This window comes from Ranitomeya imitator, chromosome 4 (genome assembly GCF_032444005.1).
Source record: "Ranitomeya imitator isolate aRanImi1 chromosome 4, aRanImi1.pri, whole genome shotgun sequence".
NCBI lineage: Eukaryota > Metazoa > Chordata > Amphibia > Anura > Dendrobatidae > Ranitomeya > Ranitomeya imitator.
In genome coordinates, this window is record NC_091285.1 from 620,536,820 (window position 1) to 620,558,015 (window position 21,196).

Genomic DNA, 21,196 nt, shown 5'->3' on the forward strand with positions numbered 1-21,196 from the left:
GACAAGCTTTTTCTCTGGCAGACCCCTGGGAGGCAATGAAAATGTTCAAATGGATGGGAAAAAGTGCTGAATGGAAGGAAAGCAGCATAGGGAAGACCCCTGGACGCATCTCTGAATCCCAGATCGCTGCTGAGAACAAAAGTGTCACTTTTACTCCACTTTAATAACTGACAATGAAACATTCCAAACTGACAAGAAATTGCATTTTACAGTAAAAAATGTTGACACATTTTTTTCTATATAATGACTTGTACAATATATAAGGCAAAATTTAAAAAAATATATAATTTAATTGATTTTTTAATAAAAAAAAAAATAGGAAATTTAAGTTTAATTTTTTGGGGCTTTTTAACAATAAAATGTACTCCAGACCATAGAATAGTCTATAGATTAGCATTATAATACCTATAACTTTTTGTACAAGATTTTTTAAGGCTTTTATAGCAATGAAATGTATCCAAGAAGATGTAATACCCATGTATGAGCAATATAATACTGATACATTTTGAACAAGTTTTTTTTATGCTTTAATGGCAAGGAAATGTACTCCAGACCACAGAATAGAGTATAGGTGAGCATTATAATACCGATAAATTTTGAACAATTTTTTTTAGGCTTATGTAGCACCAAAATGTACCCAAGAAGATGTAATACTCTATGGGTGAGCAATACGATACCAATACATTTGGAACAAGATTTGGAGGCTTATATAACAACTAAATGTACCCAAGAAGATGTAACACCCTATGGGTGAGCAATACGATACCAATACATTTGGAACAAGTTTTTGGAGGCTTATATAACAACTAAACGTACTAAAGAAGATGTAATACCCTATGGATGAGCAATATGACACCAATTAATTTGAAACAAGGTATAGAGCTTATATACCGTAGCAACTAAATGTACCCAAGAAGATGTAATACCCTATGGGTGAGCAATATAATATTAATAAATTTTGAACAAGTTTTTTGAGGGTTATATACAGACGAGCATTATAATACTGATACATTTAAAAAAAAAATTTGGGAGGCTTATATAGCACTGAAATCTACCCAAGAATATGTAAAAGTCTATTTATGAGTAATATCATACTGATACATTTTGTAAACAAGTTTTGGATGGTTTATATACCAATGAAATGTACTCCAGACCACGGAATAGTTTATGGATGAGCAATCTAATACTGATAAATTGTTGAACCATTTTTTACGCTTATATAGCAACAAAATTTATCCATCAAGATGTAATACCCTATGGATGAGCAAAATAATACTAATAAAGTTTTAAAATGTTTTTTGAGGGTTATGTACTAAGGAAATGTACTGTAGACCATGGAATAGTCTATGGGTGATCAATATAATAGTGATAATATTTTGAACATGTTTTTTGAGGGTTATATACCAAAGAAATGTACTCAAGAACATGTATGGGAACATGTATGGAACATGTATGGCTGAAAAAATGTAACCCAGCAACATTTTTAAACTTTTTTTTTGTGTTATATATCACAAAAATGTACCCCACAACAAGGAAAAGTGTAAGGGTAAGAAATGTGAAGAACAAGCAACATTTTCAAATGCTTTTTTTTCTACTGTTATATATCAACAAAATGTAACAGAAAGCACGTTCTATATGGATGAGTAATCTAATCCTTAAATATTTTTCTACTCTTTGTAAATTTTACATACCATCGTATTGCAGCAATACCCATGTTAAACGGTATGGATGAGTCTTTGAATCCATAAAACTTTTTGAACGACAATATTTTGAAAGTGTATTTGATGTACTTATACAGTAATAAAGGCCTTGCAGAATGTGCAAAGCCAGACAGAAATTATGAGGAGGGTCATCCATAGAACCCTCAAAGGCAACAACTGGCGGACCTCATTAAAATATTGAATATTCCAAATACCGTATATCCTCGAGTATAAGCCGACCCGAGTATAAGCCGACCCCCTAATTTTGCCACAAAAAACTGGGAGAACTTATTGACTCAAGTATAAGCCTAGGGTGGAAATGCAGCAACTACCGGTGAATTTCAAAAATAAAAATAGATACCAATAAAAGTAAAATTAATTGAGACATCAGTAGCTGCGTTCATATATCCCCATATCTGCCCCATACTGTGCTCTGCTGCGTTCATATATCCCCATATCTGCCCCATACTGTGCTCTGCTGCGTTCATATATCCCCATATCTGCCCCATACTGTGCTCTGCTGCGTTCATATATCCCCATATCTGCCCCATACTGTGCTCTGCTGCGTTCATATATCCCCATATCTGCCCCATACTGTGCTCTGCTGCGTTCATATATCCCCATATCTGCCCCATATTGTGCTCTGCTGCGTTCATATATCCCCATATCTGCCCCATACTGTGCTCTGCTGCGTTCATATATCCCCATATCTGCCCCATACTGTGCTCTGCTGCGTTCATATATCCCCATATCTGCCCCATACTGTGCTCTGCTGCGTTCATATATCCCCATATCTGCCCTATACTGTGCTCTGCTGCGTTCATATATCCCCATATCTGCCCCATACTGTTCTCTGCTGCGTTCATATTGCCCCATAGATGCTCGGTATAAGTCTGTGCCATGGCCGCTGCTGCTGCAATAAAAAAAAAAAAAAGCCATACTCACCTCGCTGATAGCAGCTCCCAGCGTCCGGTCCCGGCGTCTCTCTGCACTGACTGATCAGGCAGAGGGCGCCGCGCACACTAGTGCGTCATCGCGCCCTCTGACCTGAACAGTCAGAGCGCAGATAGACGCCGGGAAGATGGATCGGCGCCCGGCGGCTGGAACGTGGACAGGTGAATATAACATACTCACCTAGTCCTGGCGATCCTCGCGCTGTCCCCTCCTGTCACAGCTGTCTTCGGTGCCGCAGCTTCTTTCTCTATCAGCGGTCACCGGCACCGCTGATTAGAGAAATGAATAGGCGGCTCCGCCCCTATGGGAGGTGGAGCCGCCTATTCATTTTTCTAATGAGCGGTCCCACGTGACCGCTGAAGAGAGGAAGAAGCTGCAGCGCCGAAGCCCGTGGGACGGCAGGGACAGCGCGAGGATCGCTGGGACTAGGTAAGTATACCTCAGCACCCTCTCCCCCTCACCCGCCGACCCCACCGCTACCGTGACTCGAGTATAAGTCGAGGGGGGCACTTTCAGCCCAAAAATTTGGGCTGAAAATCTCGGCTTATACTCGAGTATATACGGTACTTTATGTGCTGTGGTCATCTGGTGGTGTGGAAAAGTGTGGGCTAATCCAGGCTTTGTTCATTTTTATGAGACTGAGCCTGGGGAAGCTCCGGTCAATTACTAAAAACCCGCCTAGACAAGACGCTAGCGGCAGGGCAACACAACATCTCCAAAGCTTAAAAGGACAATTCATATCAGATGTCTAGCTTTGACACCCAATAGTTGAAAGTCACAGTGGAATTGAAATAGGGAGTATGCTGGTTTGGTCAGCCAGGTTTTGCTTGACATTTCTAAAAACTTTTCTCTCCTTGTTAAAAATACCTGGTCACCAGGCCTGGGGCTGGTTTCACGAAATTGGCCCATGCCTTTGACCATGTACCTCTGCTTCTGCTGTGTATCTCCCTGGAATCTCCTCCTTGGTTGGGCAAGGAAGCTTGCCCCCTGCCACTAACGTCTGTTGGAATTTTTTACATATATTTTCCATAATGGCCTTCTGGTATACCACCATTTTAGAAGACCTCTCCACCTCAGGAAGAAAGATGCAAAGTTTTCCTTGTAGTGTGGGTCTAGCTGGGTGAACAGCCAGTACTCTTTTTTGGCCAAGATGAGCGTAACGCATAACAAATAACAGGACAGGCAGCGGTACGTAAAGTTGGCCATATGTGCCAAACTCCATACAGTCTCCACCATGATGACGACTCTCCATCTCCTCCTCCTCCCTCTCTTGCTCCTCATTCCCTTCCTCAGCCCATCTACATAGGAGAGATGGACAAAGGTTGTGTAGCTACTAGCCTCTGTTGCGCTAGCCACCATCTCCATTTCCTCCTCTTCTTCTTTTTCAGCATCCACCGCCTCATTGTTTACCAATTGAAACTGAGCAGATGAGATGAGGCTGGACTGGCTACAATCTCTCTGTGTAATGTCTTCCTCCAACTCCCACCTGGTCCGCATACAAAGCTTTTAATTTAATTGTAAACAGTGACTGTTTAAGTAGGCACAGAACCGGGATATGAACAACAATAGGTCACCCAAAGGGTAACCATAACGAAGAGATCCAGAATGATATAAATTAAGGCTTTTATTGAAGAACTTAGTAAAATGCATAAAAAATACCCCCAGCACCTAAACATAAGGTGGAGGCTATGTGCAGTATATCATTTTAAAACATCATTTGCACGGTAGTATTCTTATAACAGCATATTGACTGAGTACACATTTAGCTGCCTAAGCATGCCCAGAGTATAGCAACAGTAGCAGTGTACATAAACAGTTCATAGAGTCATATCTACCTGCAGACAGCACAGCGTTCCACCTCACCCCAACGCACGTTTCGCACCAGGCTTCTTCCGGGGGCGTGACTGGGGTGGATAAATGCGGGGTTTTTATATTAGGTATTCACACAAATTCTAATTATTAATAAAGTGACGTAGTGCATATATTATAAAAGGGACTCATAGAACTATATATTGTTCCTTCATTTATTATCAGTAAGGGATATGCACTTTTTAATATTCAGTGCCTATTATAACACAATAGGTCTAAAACCAGAGAAGGCACATCCGAGTACCCACAAAAGTGCCAATAGTGAACTAAAATACATAATAATTAGAATTTGTGTACACTTAAAATGAGTATATACCAGTATATGCGTATGGAGAGTAATGTATTGATATATAGTTATGGTCTCTTTTATGGGCACTATATCACTTTAAATTATTCACTTAATATTTCTGATATGTAGGAATTGTGCTAAAAATGTCCACATTTCGGCGCACTGAACCCTTCCCATTATATAATACTATCCCTGTGCCTTTCACGCTATCACACTGCCCACGGCGTGGCTCTTTATTGATGGATCCCTGCTTCTATCTTTCACTGATGGTGGAGGTGACTGTTCCCATGGTTGTGCGCATGCGCCAGCTTCCTGCCCTGTTCAGTTCCGGATGCGCTCACTCCTGGATTGTTTGCGTACCAGCAGGCGTTCCAGGGAGCGCAGGTCCGGAAGTGACCTTAATTTCAGGATGCAGGCAGCGGTGCAAGCGCCATAGAAACCAGGTAACCACTTCAATTCACTCCCGGTCACATGCTCTCACCGATCGCCCATCATTGGCGGATACCTAATATAAAAACCCCACATTTACCCACCCCAGTCACGCCCCCGGAAGAAGCCTGGTGGGAAACGTGCATTGGGGTTAGGTGGAACGCTGTGCTGTCTACAGGTAGATATGACTCTATGACACTGCTACTGTTGCTATACTCTGGGCATGCTTAGGCAGCTAAATGTGTACTCAGTCAATATGCTGTTATAAGAATACTACCGTGCAAATGATGTTTTAAAATGATATACTGCACATAGCCGCCACCTTATGTTTAGGTGCTTGGGCATTTTTTATGCATTTTACTAAGTTCTTCAATAAAAGCCTTAATTTATATCATTCTGGATCTCTTCGTTATGGTTACCCTTTGGGTGACCTATTGTTGTTCCTAGTGTATTGAAAGTGCCAGCTTTGTTATTTTTTGGACATCGGTGATTATAACAGAACCGGGACAGTTGAGCTGACTATGGCATCATCGCTGCAAACCATCTTTGTGGAGTCCTCACAGACTTAGAGACCCTCCAAAAATGTCAGATCTCCATGTCCACTCTTCAGTTGTTATGTGCGGATGCTGACCAGGTGTGATGGACTAATACTCAACCACTGGCCTATTCTGCTCACAAAGCCTTGCTAGCATGTGTAATGTGGAGCTTCAGTGCGTGGTGACTTTGCACGCCAGTCGATGAGCTGGCATTTGCATGTGTGCTGCAGCACTGCCAGAGCAGCGGCAGCTGTATCCAACTTGCCGAAATGGGAGCTGAAGCAGCGTTCCTTATTCAGAAGCTTTGGCAAATCTGGGTATCTTTTCAGAAACCGCTGAACTACCAAATTGAGCCCATGTGCCAAGCATGGTATGTGTGTGAGCTTGCCAAGCTTCACAGCCTCCACAGTGGGGTCACTCAGTGTGCCGTCAGGGAAATGTAGCATCCCTGGCCACAAGCGCTTGTCCACATGTCAGTCGTTAAGTGGACAATACCAGTAAGTGCATTGGTAAAAGCACAGGGAATATTCCTGGACACATCAGGAGATAAAGTGGCGGCTGAGGACCGAGTACAGATTGACGGCTGACGTCATGAGTCAGCGGTAATTCTCTGTGTCTACCAGATGGCACCAAACATGGACAGATCACAGAAATGTTCACAGACCATGTAACACTGTATGTCTGAGAAATGGAGTCCTACAAAATTTTGAAAAGCTTTTAGGCAGTTTTAGAGGTCATAGACATTTACTCCAATCTACGGAATAGTGTATGGCTGAGAAATGTAACTCAGGAAAATGTTTCAATGATGTGTTATATAGCACAAAAAAGTACCTCAAAGCACGTATTACTTGATGTGTCAAAATATATTCATTTTTTTCAGCCCCCACAAAAGAAACTGCAACTATATATTTGCCAACAGACTGCACAGGCCTAATCCCTGTCTACAGACTGGATTCTGTCACTCTTCCTGTTCCTGCGACTCTCTCTCCCTCATTTGGCTAAATGCAGATTGTATGTGCTGCAAACGATTAGCCCTTAGAAGGGCTGTTCGTATGATGGCTCAGCTTCAGCACCAGTACCAACACTAACAGGCATCTGATTCGTTATACTGTGCAAACACACAGGCCTAGGCTAGCACTCTTTCTCTACAAGGTGAAATGTCACAGAGCTGTGTTATGATATAACTGTGCCGAGCTGGGGGGCGCCTGTCCTTTTTTAACCCCCGATGATGTCAGACAGCCAGCTAATAAAAGCAATGCCAAAGCCAAGATGGCTATGGCATTACAGTGACTCACAGGCAATCCCTTCATGCTTATTGACTGTGTAACAGGCGTCAAAGATTCGGGATTCGAGATTTACATTGAGCACCACCCATTGCGCGCTGATTTACAAGCACTGTGATACTCGAGTGATGGTAACTGAGTATCACCGCTCATCCCTAATAAGTTCACATTTCAACCCGCAAATCACCAGGACAAGCAAATCACAAAAAGCCATAACCAGCTGGATTTTTTGTGTCTTGCTTGTTGCAGTCATTGTACCCCATTGACATGTATTATGCTGCGGAACAGCAGTGCAACATAGCGATCTTTGGCCAAGAGACCAGTGTGTGTAACCCCAACTAGAAGGGTTTGTTTTCCAAAATGCAGCTTTAATAAAGAAAAGATACCACTTAAGACTTGGAATACAAGTGTAGTAGTGCTGGTGTGACAGCAATTGTCAGTCGTGTAATCAAAACACCTGTGCAACTTGCTGTTGTGTGACTATTTTAGAGCTGCAATTTTGCTTTAACCCCTTAGCGACCGCCGATACGCCTTTTAACGGCGGCCGCTAAGGGTACTTAAACCACAGCGCCGTTAATTAACGGCGCTGTGGAAAAAGTGTATAGCGCCCCCCACAGGCCGATTTTCTCCGGGGTCTCGGCTGCCGAGGGTAGCCGAGACCCCAGAGAACATGATTCGGGGGGTTTTTAACCCTCCCCGCATTTGCGATCGCCGGTAATTAACTGTTTACCGGCGACCGCAAAAAAAAAAAAAAAAAAAAGTAAAGTGTAATTCTCTGTCCTCTGATGTGATCGCACATCAGAGGACAGAGAAATAGGGTAATTCGGGGACCCTAGCATACTCACCTAGGTCCCTGGATCCTCTTGCTGCTCCTCCTGGCCGCCGGCAGCAGAACATGGCGGACGCATGCCCAGTGCGCCCGCCATCTGTCTCCATCTGCCGGCCGGCAGGAGAACAGCGGTTAGGGCTAAAATTAGGGGTAGGGTTAGGGGTAGGGTTAGGGGTAGGGTTAGGGGTAGGGTTAGGGTTAGGGGTAGGGTTAGGGGTAGGGGTAGGGTAAGGGTTAGGGTTAGGTTAGGGGTAGGGTTAGGGGTAGGGTTAGGGGTAGGGGTAGGGGTAGGGTTAGGGTTAGGGTAGGGGTAGGGTTAGGGCTAGGGTTAGGTTAGGGGTAGGGTTACGGCTAGGGTTAGGTTAGGGGTAGGGTTAGGTTAGGGTTAGGGGTAGGGTTAGGTTAGGGGTAGGGTTAGGTTAGGGTTAGGGGTAGGGTTAGGGTTAGGGGTAGGGTTAGGTTAGGGGTAGGGTTAGGTTAGGGGTAGGGCTAGGGTTAGGGGTAGGGTTAGGGCTAGGGTTGGGGCTAAATTTAGGGTTAGGGTTGGGGCTAAATTTAGGGTTAGGGTTGGGGCTAAATTTAGGGTTAGGCTTCTTTCACACTTACGTCGGTACGGGGCCGTCGCAATGTGTCGGCCCGACATACCGACGCACGTTATGAAAATTGTGCACAACGTGGGCAGCAGCTGTAGTTTTTCAACGCATCCGCTGCCCAATCTATGTCCTGGGGAGGAGGGGGCGGAGTTACGGCCACGCATGCGCGGTCAGAAATGGCGGATGCGACGTACAAAAAAACGTTTCATTGAACGTTTTTTTGTGCCGACGCTCCGCCAAAACACAACTGATCCAGTGCACGACGGACGCGACGTGTGGCCATCCGTCACGATCCGTCGGCAATACTATGGGCAAAAAACGCATCTTGCGGGCACATTTGCAGGATCCGTTTCTTGTCCAAAACGACGGATTGCGACGGAATGCCAAACAACGCAAGTGTGAAAGTAGCCTTAGGGCTAGGGTTAGGGTTGGGGCTAAAATTAGGGCTAGGGTTGGGGCTAAAGTTAGGGTTAGAGCTGGGATTAGGTTTAGGGTTTGGATTAGGGTTGGCATTAGGGTTAGGGTTGGCATTAGGGTTACGCTTGGGATTAGGGTTAGGTTTGGGATTAGGGTTAAGGTTAGGGTTGTGATTAGGGGTGTATTGGGATTAGGGTTAGGTTTGAGGTTAGGGTTGAGATTAGGATTAGGGGTGTGTTGGATTTAGGGTTTTGATTAGGGTTATGGTTAGGGTTGACATTAGGGTTGTTTTGGGGTAAGGGTTGTGATTATGGTTAGGGTTAGTGATTAGGATTATGGATCAGGTTGGGATTAGGGTTAGGGGTTGGAGCTAGAATTGGGGGGTTTCCACTGTTTAGGTACATCAGGGGGTCTCCAAACACGACAGCCAATTTTGCGCTCAAAAAGTCAAATGGTGCTCCCTCCCTTCTGAGCTCTGCCGTGCGCCCAAACAGTGGGTTACCCCCACATATGGGGCATCAGCGTACTCGGGATAAATTGGACAACAACTATTGCGGTCCAATTTCTCTTGTTACCCTTGTGAAAATAAAAACTTGGGGGCTACAAAATCTTTTTTGTGAAAAAAAATATATTTTTTATTTTCACGACTCTGCATTCTAAACTTCTGTGAAGCACTTGGGCATTCAAAGTTCTCACCACACATCTAGATAAGTTCCTTGGGGGTCTAGTTTCCAAAATGGGGTCACTTGTGGGGGGTTACTACAGTTTAGGTATATCAGGGGCTCTGCAAATGCAACATAATGCCCACAGACCATTCTATCAAAGTCTGCATTCCAAAATGGCGCTCCTTCCTTCCGAGCTCTGCCGTGCGCCCAAACAGTGGTTTACCCCCACATATGGGGTACCAGCATACTCAAGACAAATTGGACAACAACTTTTGGGGTCCAATTTCTCTTGTTACCCTTGTAAAAATAAAAACTTGGGGGCTACAATATCTTTTTTGTGGAAAAAAAAAATATTTTTTATTTTCACGGCTCTGCATTATAAACTTCTGTGAAGCACTTGGGCATTCAAGGTTCTCACCACACATCTAGATAAGTTCCATGGGGGGTCTAGTTTCCAAAATGGGGTCACTTGTGGGGGATTTCTACTGTTTAGGCACATCAACTTTTGTGGTCTAATTTCTCCTGTTACCCTTGTGAAAATAAAAATTTGTGGGCAAAAAGATCATTTTTGTAGAAAAAATGCGATTTTTTTTTTCACGGCTCTACGTTATAAACTTCTGTGAAGCACATGGGGGTTCAAAGTGCTCGCCACACATCTAGATAAGTTCCTTAAGGGGTCTAGTTTCCAAAATGGTGTCACTTGTGGGGGGTTTCCACTGTTTAGGCACATCAGGGGCTCTCCAAACGCGACATGGCGTCCAATCTCAATTCCAGCCAATTCTACATTGAAAAAGTAAAACGGCGCTCCTTCACTTCCAAGCTCTGCGGTGCGCCCAAACAGTGGTTTACCCTCACATATGGGGTATCGACGTATTCAGGAGAAATCGCACAACAACTTTTGTGGTCTAATTTCTCCTGTTACCCTTGTGAAAATAAGAATTTGTGGGCAAAAAGATCATTTTTGTGTAAACAAAAGCGATTTTTTTATTTTCACGGCTCTACGTTATAAGCTTCTGTGAAGCACTTGGGGGTTCAAAGTGCTCACCACACATCTAGATAAGTTCCTTAAGGGGTCTAGTTTCCAAAATGGTGTCACTTGTGGGGGGTTTCCACTGTTTAGGCACATCAGGGGCTCTCCAAACGCGACATGGCATCCAATCTCAATTCCAGCCAATTCAACATTGAAAAAGTAAAACGGCGCTCCTTCACTTCTAAGTTCTGCGGTGCGCCCTAACAGTGGTTTACCCCCACATATGGGGTATTGGAGTATTCAGGAGAAATTGCATAACAAAATTTATGGTTACATTTCTGTTTTTACACTTGTGAAAATAAAAAAAATGGTTCTGAATTAAGATGTTTGCAAAAAAAAGTTAAATGTTCATTTTTTCCTTCCACATTGTTTCAGTTCCTGTGAAGCACGTAAAGGGTTAATAAACTTCTTGAATGTGGTTTTGAGAACCTTGAGGGGTGTAGTTTTTAGAATGGTGTCACACTTCATTATTTTCTATCATATAGACCCCTCAAAATGACTTCAAATGTGATGTGGTCCCTAAAAAAAAATGGTGTTGTAAAAATGAGAAATTGCTGGTCAACTTTTAACCCTTATAACTCCCTAACAAAAAAAAATTTTGTTTCCAAAATTGTGCTGATGTAAAGTAGACATGTGGGAAATGTTATTTATTAACTATTTTTCGTGACATATCTCTCTGATTTAAGGGCATAAAAATACAAAGTTTGAAAATTGCTAAATTTTAAAAATTTTCGCCATATTTCCGTTTTTTTCATAAATAATCGCAAGTAATATCGAAGAAATGTTACCACTAACATGAAGTACAATATGTCACGAAAAAACAATCTCAGAATCAGCGGGATCCGTTGAAGCGTTCCAGAGTTATAACCTCATAAAGTGACAGTGGTCAGAATTGCAAAAATTGGCTCGGTCATTAAGTACCAAATTGGCTCTGTCACTAAGGGGTTAAAAATCAAAATGTTGCTGTAAAATCTGGCCAAAAGAACTTGCCACAGAAAATCCAACACATTTGGAAACATTTGCGACTCTGTGTCGCAGTAGCTTGCAGGTCATAAGCTGACATAGGAAATCAGTAACGTCGTGATTAAGAAATTGACAGGATAGGTCATCAATGTAAGATTGGTGGGGGTCGAAGTCCTGGTTCCACCAAAGCAGAACCAGAACACCACATCTCTGCGCACTGTGCAGTGGCCGTTCTTGAGCACTGCAGCTCATAGACGAGTATAAAGAACTAGATGGTGGCCCGATAACGCATCGGGTATTCTAGATTATGTATGTCCACGTAGTATATTGCCCAACCACATAGTATATTGCCCAGCCACGTAGTATATTGCTCAGCAACGTAGTATATTGCCCAGCCACGTAGTATATTGCCCAGCCACGTAGTATATTGCCCAGCCACGTAGTATATTGCCCAGCCACGTAGTATATTGCCCAGCCACGTAGTATATTGCCCAGCCACGTAGTATATTGCCCAGCCACGTAGTTCACGTACTATATTGCCCAGTCACATAGTATATTGCTCAGCTACGTAGTATATTGCCCAGCCACGTAGTATATTGCCCAGTCACGTAGTATATTGCCCAGTCACATAGCATATTGCCCAGCCACGGAGGGTGAGTATGTAACTATTTTTTATTTTTTTAATTATTTTTAACATAAGATATTTTTACTATTCATGCTGCATGGGCAGCATGAATAGTAAAAAGTTGGTCACACAGGGTTAATAGCAGCGTTAACCGAATGCGTTACACCGCGGTCAACGCTGCCATTAACCCTGTGTGAGCGCTGACCGGAGGGGAGTATGCGGACGCCGGGCACTGACTGCGGGGAGGAAGGAGCAGCCATTTGCTTCCGGACTGTGGCCATCGATGATTGGTCGCGGCAGCCATGACAGGCAGCTGCCGAGACCAATCAGCGAATGAATAACCGAGAAAGAAAGAAAGAAAGAAAGAAAGGACAGACGGAAGTGACCCTTAGACAATTATATAGTAGATAATAATTAGTGATGAGCAAGTATACTTGTTACTCAAGATTTCGCGAGCATGCTCGGGGGTCCTACGAGTATTTTTTAGTGCTCGGAGTTTTAGTTTTTAGCGCCATAGCTGAATGATTTACATCTTGTCACAATCCATGTTTGGATCTATGACAGATCTGGTTTCCCTCAGATTTAAACCTTTTTTCCATTTCTGGTCATTGGGGGTTAATGCAGTTTTCTCCCCCCAGTGGCTGCTGGTGTTATTGCATTGCATTGCTGCTGGGTCAGCTGATGTTGTGACCACTCCCACCATCCTTTATAAGGTCACCTGGTGCTTCAGCTGACTATTGGTTATACAGTTCCTTTCAGGTGACCAACCTCGCAGTAGCAGCTCCCTGGTGTCAGCCAAGTCTGGTGTTTGGAGCTCAGTTGCTGTATTATCTTTGTTGTGGAGTTTTCAGTGGCGTGCACAAGCTAAGTTCTGAGTTTTTGTTATTTTGTAGTTTGTGCATTCACCTTTTGGTATCGTTTTCCCCTCACTCTTATATTGTTTATTTGCTTTGTGGTGCTGTTTACACTGTTCACCTCCTGGGGTGGGGGTTTAGTTCAGGGTTTAACAGGAGACAGGGACAGGTCGGTGACTTGGGCCTCCCTACCTTCAAGGGTACCCCCAAGTTAAGGAAAGACAGGGCTTCCCCTAGCCTGAGGGGCAGTTCAGGGGCCCAGATTCCTAATCTCCTGTCTTCCTATTTTCATCTCGTGACACATCTGTTAGCCAGCATAAGTACATGTGGGGATTCCCTAGCAACCAGGCAACCCCCACATGTACTTATGCTGGCTAACAGATGTAAATCATTCAGCTGCGGCGCTAAAAACTAAAACTCTGAGCACTAAAAAATACTCGGAGGACACCCGAGCATGCTCAAGAAATCTCGAGTAACGAGTATATTCGCTCATCACTAATAATAATGCCTTGTTTGAAATGTCTTCCTATACTTCCAGGAGTAATAACAGAGGGATATCACAATGGAGAGATTTAATAAAAGATGCTCCAGAATTGTTATTTTTAGGGAATGCTTTACTAAAATAGACATATCAGGAGGAGATACAGTTGTTTTTACTTTTGCATGTTTATCACAGGTAAATGTTTCAGATCACCAAACATATTTAAATATTTGACAAAGATAACACAAGTAAGCACAAAATGCAGTTTTTAAATGATTGTCTTTAGTATTAAGGTAAAAAGAAATCCAAACCTACATGGCCATGTATGAAAAAGTGATTATCCCTCCTCCCCATAAAACCATAAATTAATTGTGGTTTATCACATCTTTGGGAAGCTAAGTTCAAATTCCCTAGCCACATGCAGGCCTGCTTAAAGTCACACCTGTTCTCAATCAAGAAACCACTTAAATAGAACCTGCCTGACAATGTGAAGTATATCAAAAGATCCTCAAAAGCTAGACATCATGCTGCGGTCCAATCCAAAGAAATTCTGGAACAAATGAGAAACAAAATAATTGAGATCTATCAGTCTGGAAAAGGTTATAAAGCCATTTCTCAAGCTTTGGGACTCCATCAAATCACTGTGAGAGGCATTATTCACAAATGGCAAATCATGGAACAGTGGTAAACCTTCCTAGGAGTGACTAGCCAACCAAAATTACCCAAAGAGCACAGTGACGACTCATCCATGAGGTCACAAAAGACCCCACAACAACATCCTAAGAACTGCAGGCCTCACATGCCTCAGTTAAGATCAGTGTTCATGACTGTACCATAACAAAGAGCCTGGACAAAAATGACCTGCATGACAGAGTTCCAAGATGAAAACCACTGCTGAGGAATAAGAACATAAAAGATTGTCTCAGTTTTGCAGGAAAACATCTTGATGATCCTCAAGACTTTTGGGAGAATACTCTCTGGACAAACGAGACAAAAGTTGATCTTTTTCAAAGGTGTATGTTCAATTACATCTGGCGAAGAAGTAATACAACATTTCAGAAAATGAACATCATGATAACAATAAAATATGGTGGTGGTAGTAAGATGGTCTAGGGCTGTTTTGCTGCTTCAGGACCTGGAGGACGTGCGGTAGTAAATATAACCATGAAAACTACCAAAAAAACCTGAAGGTGAAAGTCTGGCCATCTGTTCATGACCTCATTCTGAAGCGCACTTGGGTTATGCAGCAGGACAATGATCCAAAGCACACCAGCAAGTCCTCCTCTGAATTGTTTATCTTAAGCCAGATTAAGACTTTGGAGTGGCCTGTTCTTCAATACAATTTCAGTTCTTCAATACAAAAAGTGAATCTCATATATTATATAGAGTCATTGCAAACAGAGTGATCTATTTCAAGTGTTTATTTTAATGATTATGGCTTACAGCCAATGAAAACCCAAAACTCATTATCTCAGTAAATTAGAATACTTTTTAACACCAGCTTGAAAAATGATTTTAAAATCTGAAATGTGGACCTATTGAAATAGCACTCAGTGAACAGCCAGCTTCTTTAGCAATGACCTTTTGTGGCTTACCCTCCTTGTGGAGTGTGTCAATGACTGACTTCTGGACATCTGTCAAGTCAGCAGTCTTCCTCATGATTGTGGAGCCTACTGAAACAGATTAAGGGACCTTTTAGGAATAGATGGCAATATGGCAATATACCGTATGTGTCATCTATACTTTAGCCCTTTTAGAGATCATTTCATCTTCAACTTGCTTAACTGTTTACAATGACAGTAATTTTGACCAGGGGTACCCAAACTTTTACATGCCACTGTAAGAGCCACAGCCTATGGAAAAGAATGGCGATCTCACACTGAAAACCATGATCTAATTTTAAAAAAGCGGATTCTTATGCCCTCTGGGGAATCCATTGGCTCGCCAATTCGGAGATCTTGGGACACTTAATGGGTGCAGGTGTTCTTCAGCATGTCTTCTTCAACAATGCATCCTTAGGTTAAGGTCACAAGACCAGTTTTCTCTCTTCTGAGAAAATCAGTCCAATTATGCAAATCCTATTCTAATCAGACACAGGTCAAAGTGCGAAAATCAGACCTCATTCGGATGTCAACTGAGATCGGATCCGATTTTCCCCAGGGACCCATAAATTTGAATGGCCGAGTGCGTTCTGATTGTTGCAAATTGGACATACTGTATGCATGGCCACATTGAATAACATGGTAAAGAGTGCCATCCGTCAAATTAGATAGATAGCACTCGTTCCATTTTTACAGTCATGTGCATGAGCCTTAAAAGGCATCGGTCAACAGATTAAAACATAAAAACTGCATTTATTAATATGCAGATCTACAGTGTTATACTTAAAATGGAATCTGAGTGACTGTATAATCAGGATATTAAAATAAATATTGTATGCAACAAAAATATGAATATATAAATATCATGCAATAAAAATGTCAATACGGATTATACAGCCATTTTGGTATTGCATTTTCAAAACAAGTACACCAGCCTCATTAGGTCTAAAACATCTATTTAATAATGTATGCAGTTGGTATTGTTAGATCTGGTGACAGATCTGCTTTAAATATAGATCTCTGGCAATTGAGACAAGGAAGAAAATTGAGGCTATAATTTGACATATAACAATAGCAAAAAAAATTTCAGTAGTGCTTTCTCCATGACAACATGCGAACTGATAAGTATTTTGCAATATGTTTTAAGCTAAAAGCCTGAGATGAAGTCTTTTAACTAGAGCTCATCTTTTAATTAATTATCTATCTATCTATCTATCTATCTATCTATCTATCTATCTATCCTAATGTATATATCTGAAAACCACGCTCACACAATAGCACTATCTAATTTCAAAATACCACGGCCATAACACTTCCAAATGATACTACCTCAGGTGGGCCGCACAGTATTTCCATTGGAAGGGAAATTCTCTACTCTTAGGTTGCTCCTCAGAGTTTTTTCCTTGGGGAGGACCCTAGAAAATATTATCTTTTGGCAATTGTCCTGGCTACCACCCTTTAAATCCAGCCCTGGACTACAGGCCACACAATCATAGAGACCCTTGTATTGCTCTTATATTCATTAATACTATTTACCTTGTAGACTTTTCCGAACGCCCCATCTCCAAGCTCAGTGAGGATTTCCCAGTTCTGTTCCGGGTTAAAATCCCGACGGAGCCATGGACATTCCACTAGATGTTTCTTTTCCCCGCCATACCCAAGGAGCTTCAAGATAAAGGCCATGACAGAAGGTGCCAAACATTTGAGAAATTACTGTTCCTTGTGTCTCAAGAAAAATGAATTTATGTCCAAGAGTGGAGAAAGAGTTTGGTGAAATGAAGGCAAAAAAAATTTACTTGAGCCAAAAATTAGCACAAAAGTATGTGAAAGCAAAAACCTAGTGATAGTTACAACTGTGTCTCTAGTGCTGAATCTGACATCAGAGGAGCAATTATGAGATAAAATAAGGAGAGAAGTAAGATGCGTCCACTGTTAAGTAATTCTTCAGTCAGGTCCATGAGGGAAGAATAAAGAGAAGACAGACTAATAATAGAGGACGCTCAACATATACCTTGAATATGATGTACAGGAAGTAGAGCGCTGCGTGAGGGAAACTATACGCTACCTCCTACTTCTAACCACACATTAATTGCTTAGATACACAGCTGCACTAACATCTTATGGGGAGGAAACCAGTATATCACAGTAGGCAAATTTCCTTATATTTTTCACTTTTGCCTACACAGATGGCCCCGTTGTCACTATCAATGTTACGATAATTTCACAATACCCAAAACTATTTTTTTGTGTATTGTAGTAAAGATTTTATAAAATTGGATGCCCTACTGAGGAGTTTGCATGTTCTCCCTGTGTTTGCGTGGGTTTTTTTCGGGTTCTCCGGTTTCCTACAACACTCCAAAGACATACTGATAGGGAAATTAGATTATGAGCCCCAATGAGGACAGTGATGATAATGTATGTACAGTGCAGTGGAAATGAATGGCACTATATAAATAGGCATCATATATAATATATAAATATTGTGAGGTGTGAGGGGATCGTATATAAGGGTCGTTATGTGTCCTCCAGGATGTGCATAGAAGCACACTGAACTCACTGGAGAGCATTGCAATTACAGCCACAGCTGTGGTTATAATTCAAAGTTAAAGAGAGTGAGGACTTGGTCAAGCTATTCGACCAACTCACATTTCGGGAAACTTGACATGGACTTTTATTTTTGGAGATATTTGTAGGAAGGTAGTGGGACGGGTTTCTCCCTCCACTCTGGGTCTTGGGAGTAGCCCATCTCTGCAATTCCCATGTAAACTTTCAGATTATGGTTGGGTGTGTCAGGTCTGTGTGAGACTGAACACAGATAAGAGCCAGAGAGAGCAAAGCCATTGCCGCACCGACCAGTTACACAGTGGTACAGTCACCCATGGCAATGGATTGATTCCGCTGCAAATCGAAGGATATTGGAGGAACTCCTACAGCAGGTGGTCCACTCCATGGCACAACAGCAGCAGGCTAACCGCCTGTTGGCACAGTAGATTGCGGTTCTACGACAGACACCCCCCACCAGCAACCCTGGTTTGTCACAAGGCCCGGGACAAAGTCAGGTCACTAATGAGGAAGATTAGTCCAGAGTATGACATGGAAGCCTTCCACACAGTGCTTGAAAGAACCACGGAGCGGGAGAGTTTGCCTAACTCCCAGTGGGTTGAAGTGGCAGCCCAGTTCCTGATGGGAGACACTCAGAAGGCCTATTTTAACTTCACCCGGGAAAACGCCCAGGACTATGGGAAGCTCAACGGTGAGATCCTTGCCCGGATGGGGGATAATACTTATGTATGGGCACAGAGAGTTTTCAAGTGGACCTTTATGAAGGCCGACGAGCTAGTTTTCAGGCATATTACCTGTTCCATTTGGTAAAAAAGTGGCTCCAACCTGCAACCATGAGCCCAGCCCAGATGGTAGAGAGAGTAGTAGTCGACTGGTTGGTGCAAATTCTGACAGTACCTATACAGTGCTGCGTGGGACAAGGGGACCCATGTAATGAAGGTCAGATGGTTAGCCTTGTTATATGGCCACCCAGGACTTGGTAAGGGACTATGCTTCACTGCGGGTATCATTCCAAATCCTTCAAGCCCAGGAGCCTGCAAAAGGGACAGGACCCTCTGCTGGGGTCAGTCAGAACCGAGCCCATAATGAGGAGGTTTCCCAGAATGAGGTTGGCAGGTGGTCAGTTTCCCCTAAACCGGTCTCATGGACTGTGCACCCCATCTGTGCCAGGTGCGCAACACTCGGCGGAGGCTCTCTTAGACTCAGGGAGCCAAGTGATACTCGCCCATGGGTCATGGCGGTCATGTGATCTCCGGATTCAAAATGCTGCTATTCCTGATCATACCCTTATGGATCAGGGTACTCCTTTCATGTCCAAGGTTACAAAGTAATTGTGTAAACAGTTGTGCACCCACAGGCAGATGGTCTAGTGGAAAGATTTAACAAAACTCTTAAATCTACTGAATGCTAAAGTAAGTGGTCTCCAAAGATGGGAAGGATTGGGATATGTCACTGCCCTATTCAATGTTTGCCGTCTGGGAAGCACCACAGTCCTCAATGGGGTTCTCTTCATTTGAACTATTATACAGTAAACATCCCAGAGCCCTGCTGGACATAGCCAAGGAGACATGGGAACAGGAGTGTACTCCTCATAAAAGAGTAATAGAGCGCGTTCCAAGTATGCAGAACCAGATTGTGGCTTTGATCCCGATTGTAAAGGAACATCTAGTGAATGTTTTGTGTACAAAAAAAGGACACAGATAGGTCCTTTAAAAAAGGGGATAAGGTATTAGTTTTGGTGCCCACCGCAGAAAGTAAGCTCATGGCCAAGTGTAATATGAGCTACAGGGTGAATTAGCCTGGGAAGAGGGAACCTGAGCAACTATATAATGTCAATAGGTGTGGAAAGACTTGGAATGTATGGTTACATGGTTACAGAAGCGACTGCGGTCGTATTGACTGAGGAACCTCTGACACTGGCCCAGGAGGAGGCTGGGAACAAAGTAAAGATAAACGATCCTCTCTCTAAACAGCAGCGATGGTAGGCTCGGAAATTATTGCAGCAGAATATGGACGTATTCTCAGAACTGCCTGGCTGTACGTTTGTGATCCACTATGACATTGTGTGAACACTGCCGGCATTAGGGGCAGTCTACGAGGGGGCTGCATTATACTCTAGGGGGGCGGCATTATTCTTTGAGGGGGTACTGCATTGTACTCTGTGAGGGGGTTACATTATATTCTATGAGGAGCGCTGCATTGTACTCTATGAGAGGGCTGCATTATACTCTGGGAGACACTGAATTGCACTGTGAGGGGGCAGCATTATACTCTATGGGGGCAGCATTATACTCTATTAGGGGACTGCATTATTCTCTATGAGGGGGCTACATTATGCTCTATGGGGGCCTGCATTACAGACATAAGAAAGAGAAAATAAAATTTAGCTTACCGTGATTGCATCATGAGGGTGTTTGGATCCTGGAAGTGCCTTTTCAAGGCGTCAAAATTAAGGGATCTCCAGCTCCACCAACTGTGATTATTCACATAAGCATTTCGGAGGCCATACACCAGGGGTGTCAAACTGCATTCCTCGAGGGCCTCAAACCAGCGTGTTTTCAAGATTTCCTTAGCATTGCACAAGGTGCTGGAATCATTCTCTGCAGGTGATTAAATTATCACCTGTGCAATGCAAGGAAATCCTGAAAACATGACCTGTTTGCAGCCCTCGAGGAATGCAGTTTGACACCCCTGCAATACACAGTCAACAATACAAATTCACATAACCTGCATCAACGCATTTCAGGTGTCTGCAAACCCTTAATCATGGTGAGATTGGGCTGCATTTTACTCTATGGGGGCTGCATTATACTCTATGAGGGGGGTTGCATTATACACTGAGGGGGTTGCATTATACTCTGAGAGGGGGCTGCATTATTCTCTTAGGGGTGGCTGCATTATACTCTATGGGGCAGCTGCATTATACTCTGTGGAGCAGCTGCATTATTCTCTATTGAGGACTATCGTGTGCATTGTACTATATGTACGATAAGGGAGCTGCATTATACTTTATGTGGGCTGCATTATTATCTATCAAGGACTATGGAGAGGTCATTATACTAGTTGTACTATATGAGACCTGCATTATACTGTATTGAGGACTATGGGGAATGCATTATACTTTATGAAGGACTATAGGGTGCATTATACTCTGAGGTGTGCATTGAACTATATGGAGTACTATGGAGTGGTGCATTATATAATATGGAGGACTATGGGTGCATTGTTCTATATGGAGGACTATGGGATGCATTATATTATGTGGAGGACTATGGGGTGTATTATACCAAACAAGCAAAATGCTGCCTCTTCATCGAGTGATTGGATTGTTTATGCCGGAACAAAAATGATTGTTCTCAGCAGCATACTGCCAAGGGAAAACTGTAGATATGCTGCGATCATTCTTTGCCCGTCATTCTTCCTCAGCCGGTGTAAAGAGGCCGGGAAATAAGCGTCAAAAGACTTCAATATTGTCGATCACACTCATTTAACGGCCTGAACTCAACACATGTAAAT

General features: G+C 42.9%; 1 protein-coding gene across 1 annotated transcript in view; it reads right to left on the reverse strand.

Moving 5' to 3' along the window:
• Positions 1-17,098, reverse strand: part of LOC138676916 (STE20-like serine/threonine-protein kinase) — a 105,100-nt gene extending 88,002 nt beyond the window's left edge. Inside the window, exon 1 of the mRNA XM_069766617.1 lies at positions 16,655-17,098. Coding sequence (XP_069622718.1) covers positions 16,655-16,801 — 147 coding nt within the window. The 5' untranslated portion in view covers positions 16,802-17,098. The remainder of the gene's footprint in view (positions 1-16,654) is intronic.
• Between the last annotated feature and the right edge of the window lie 4,098 nt (positions 17,099-21,196).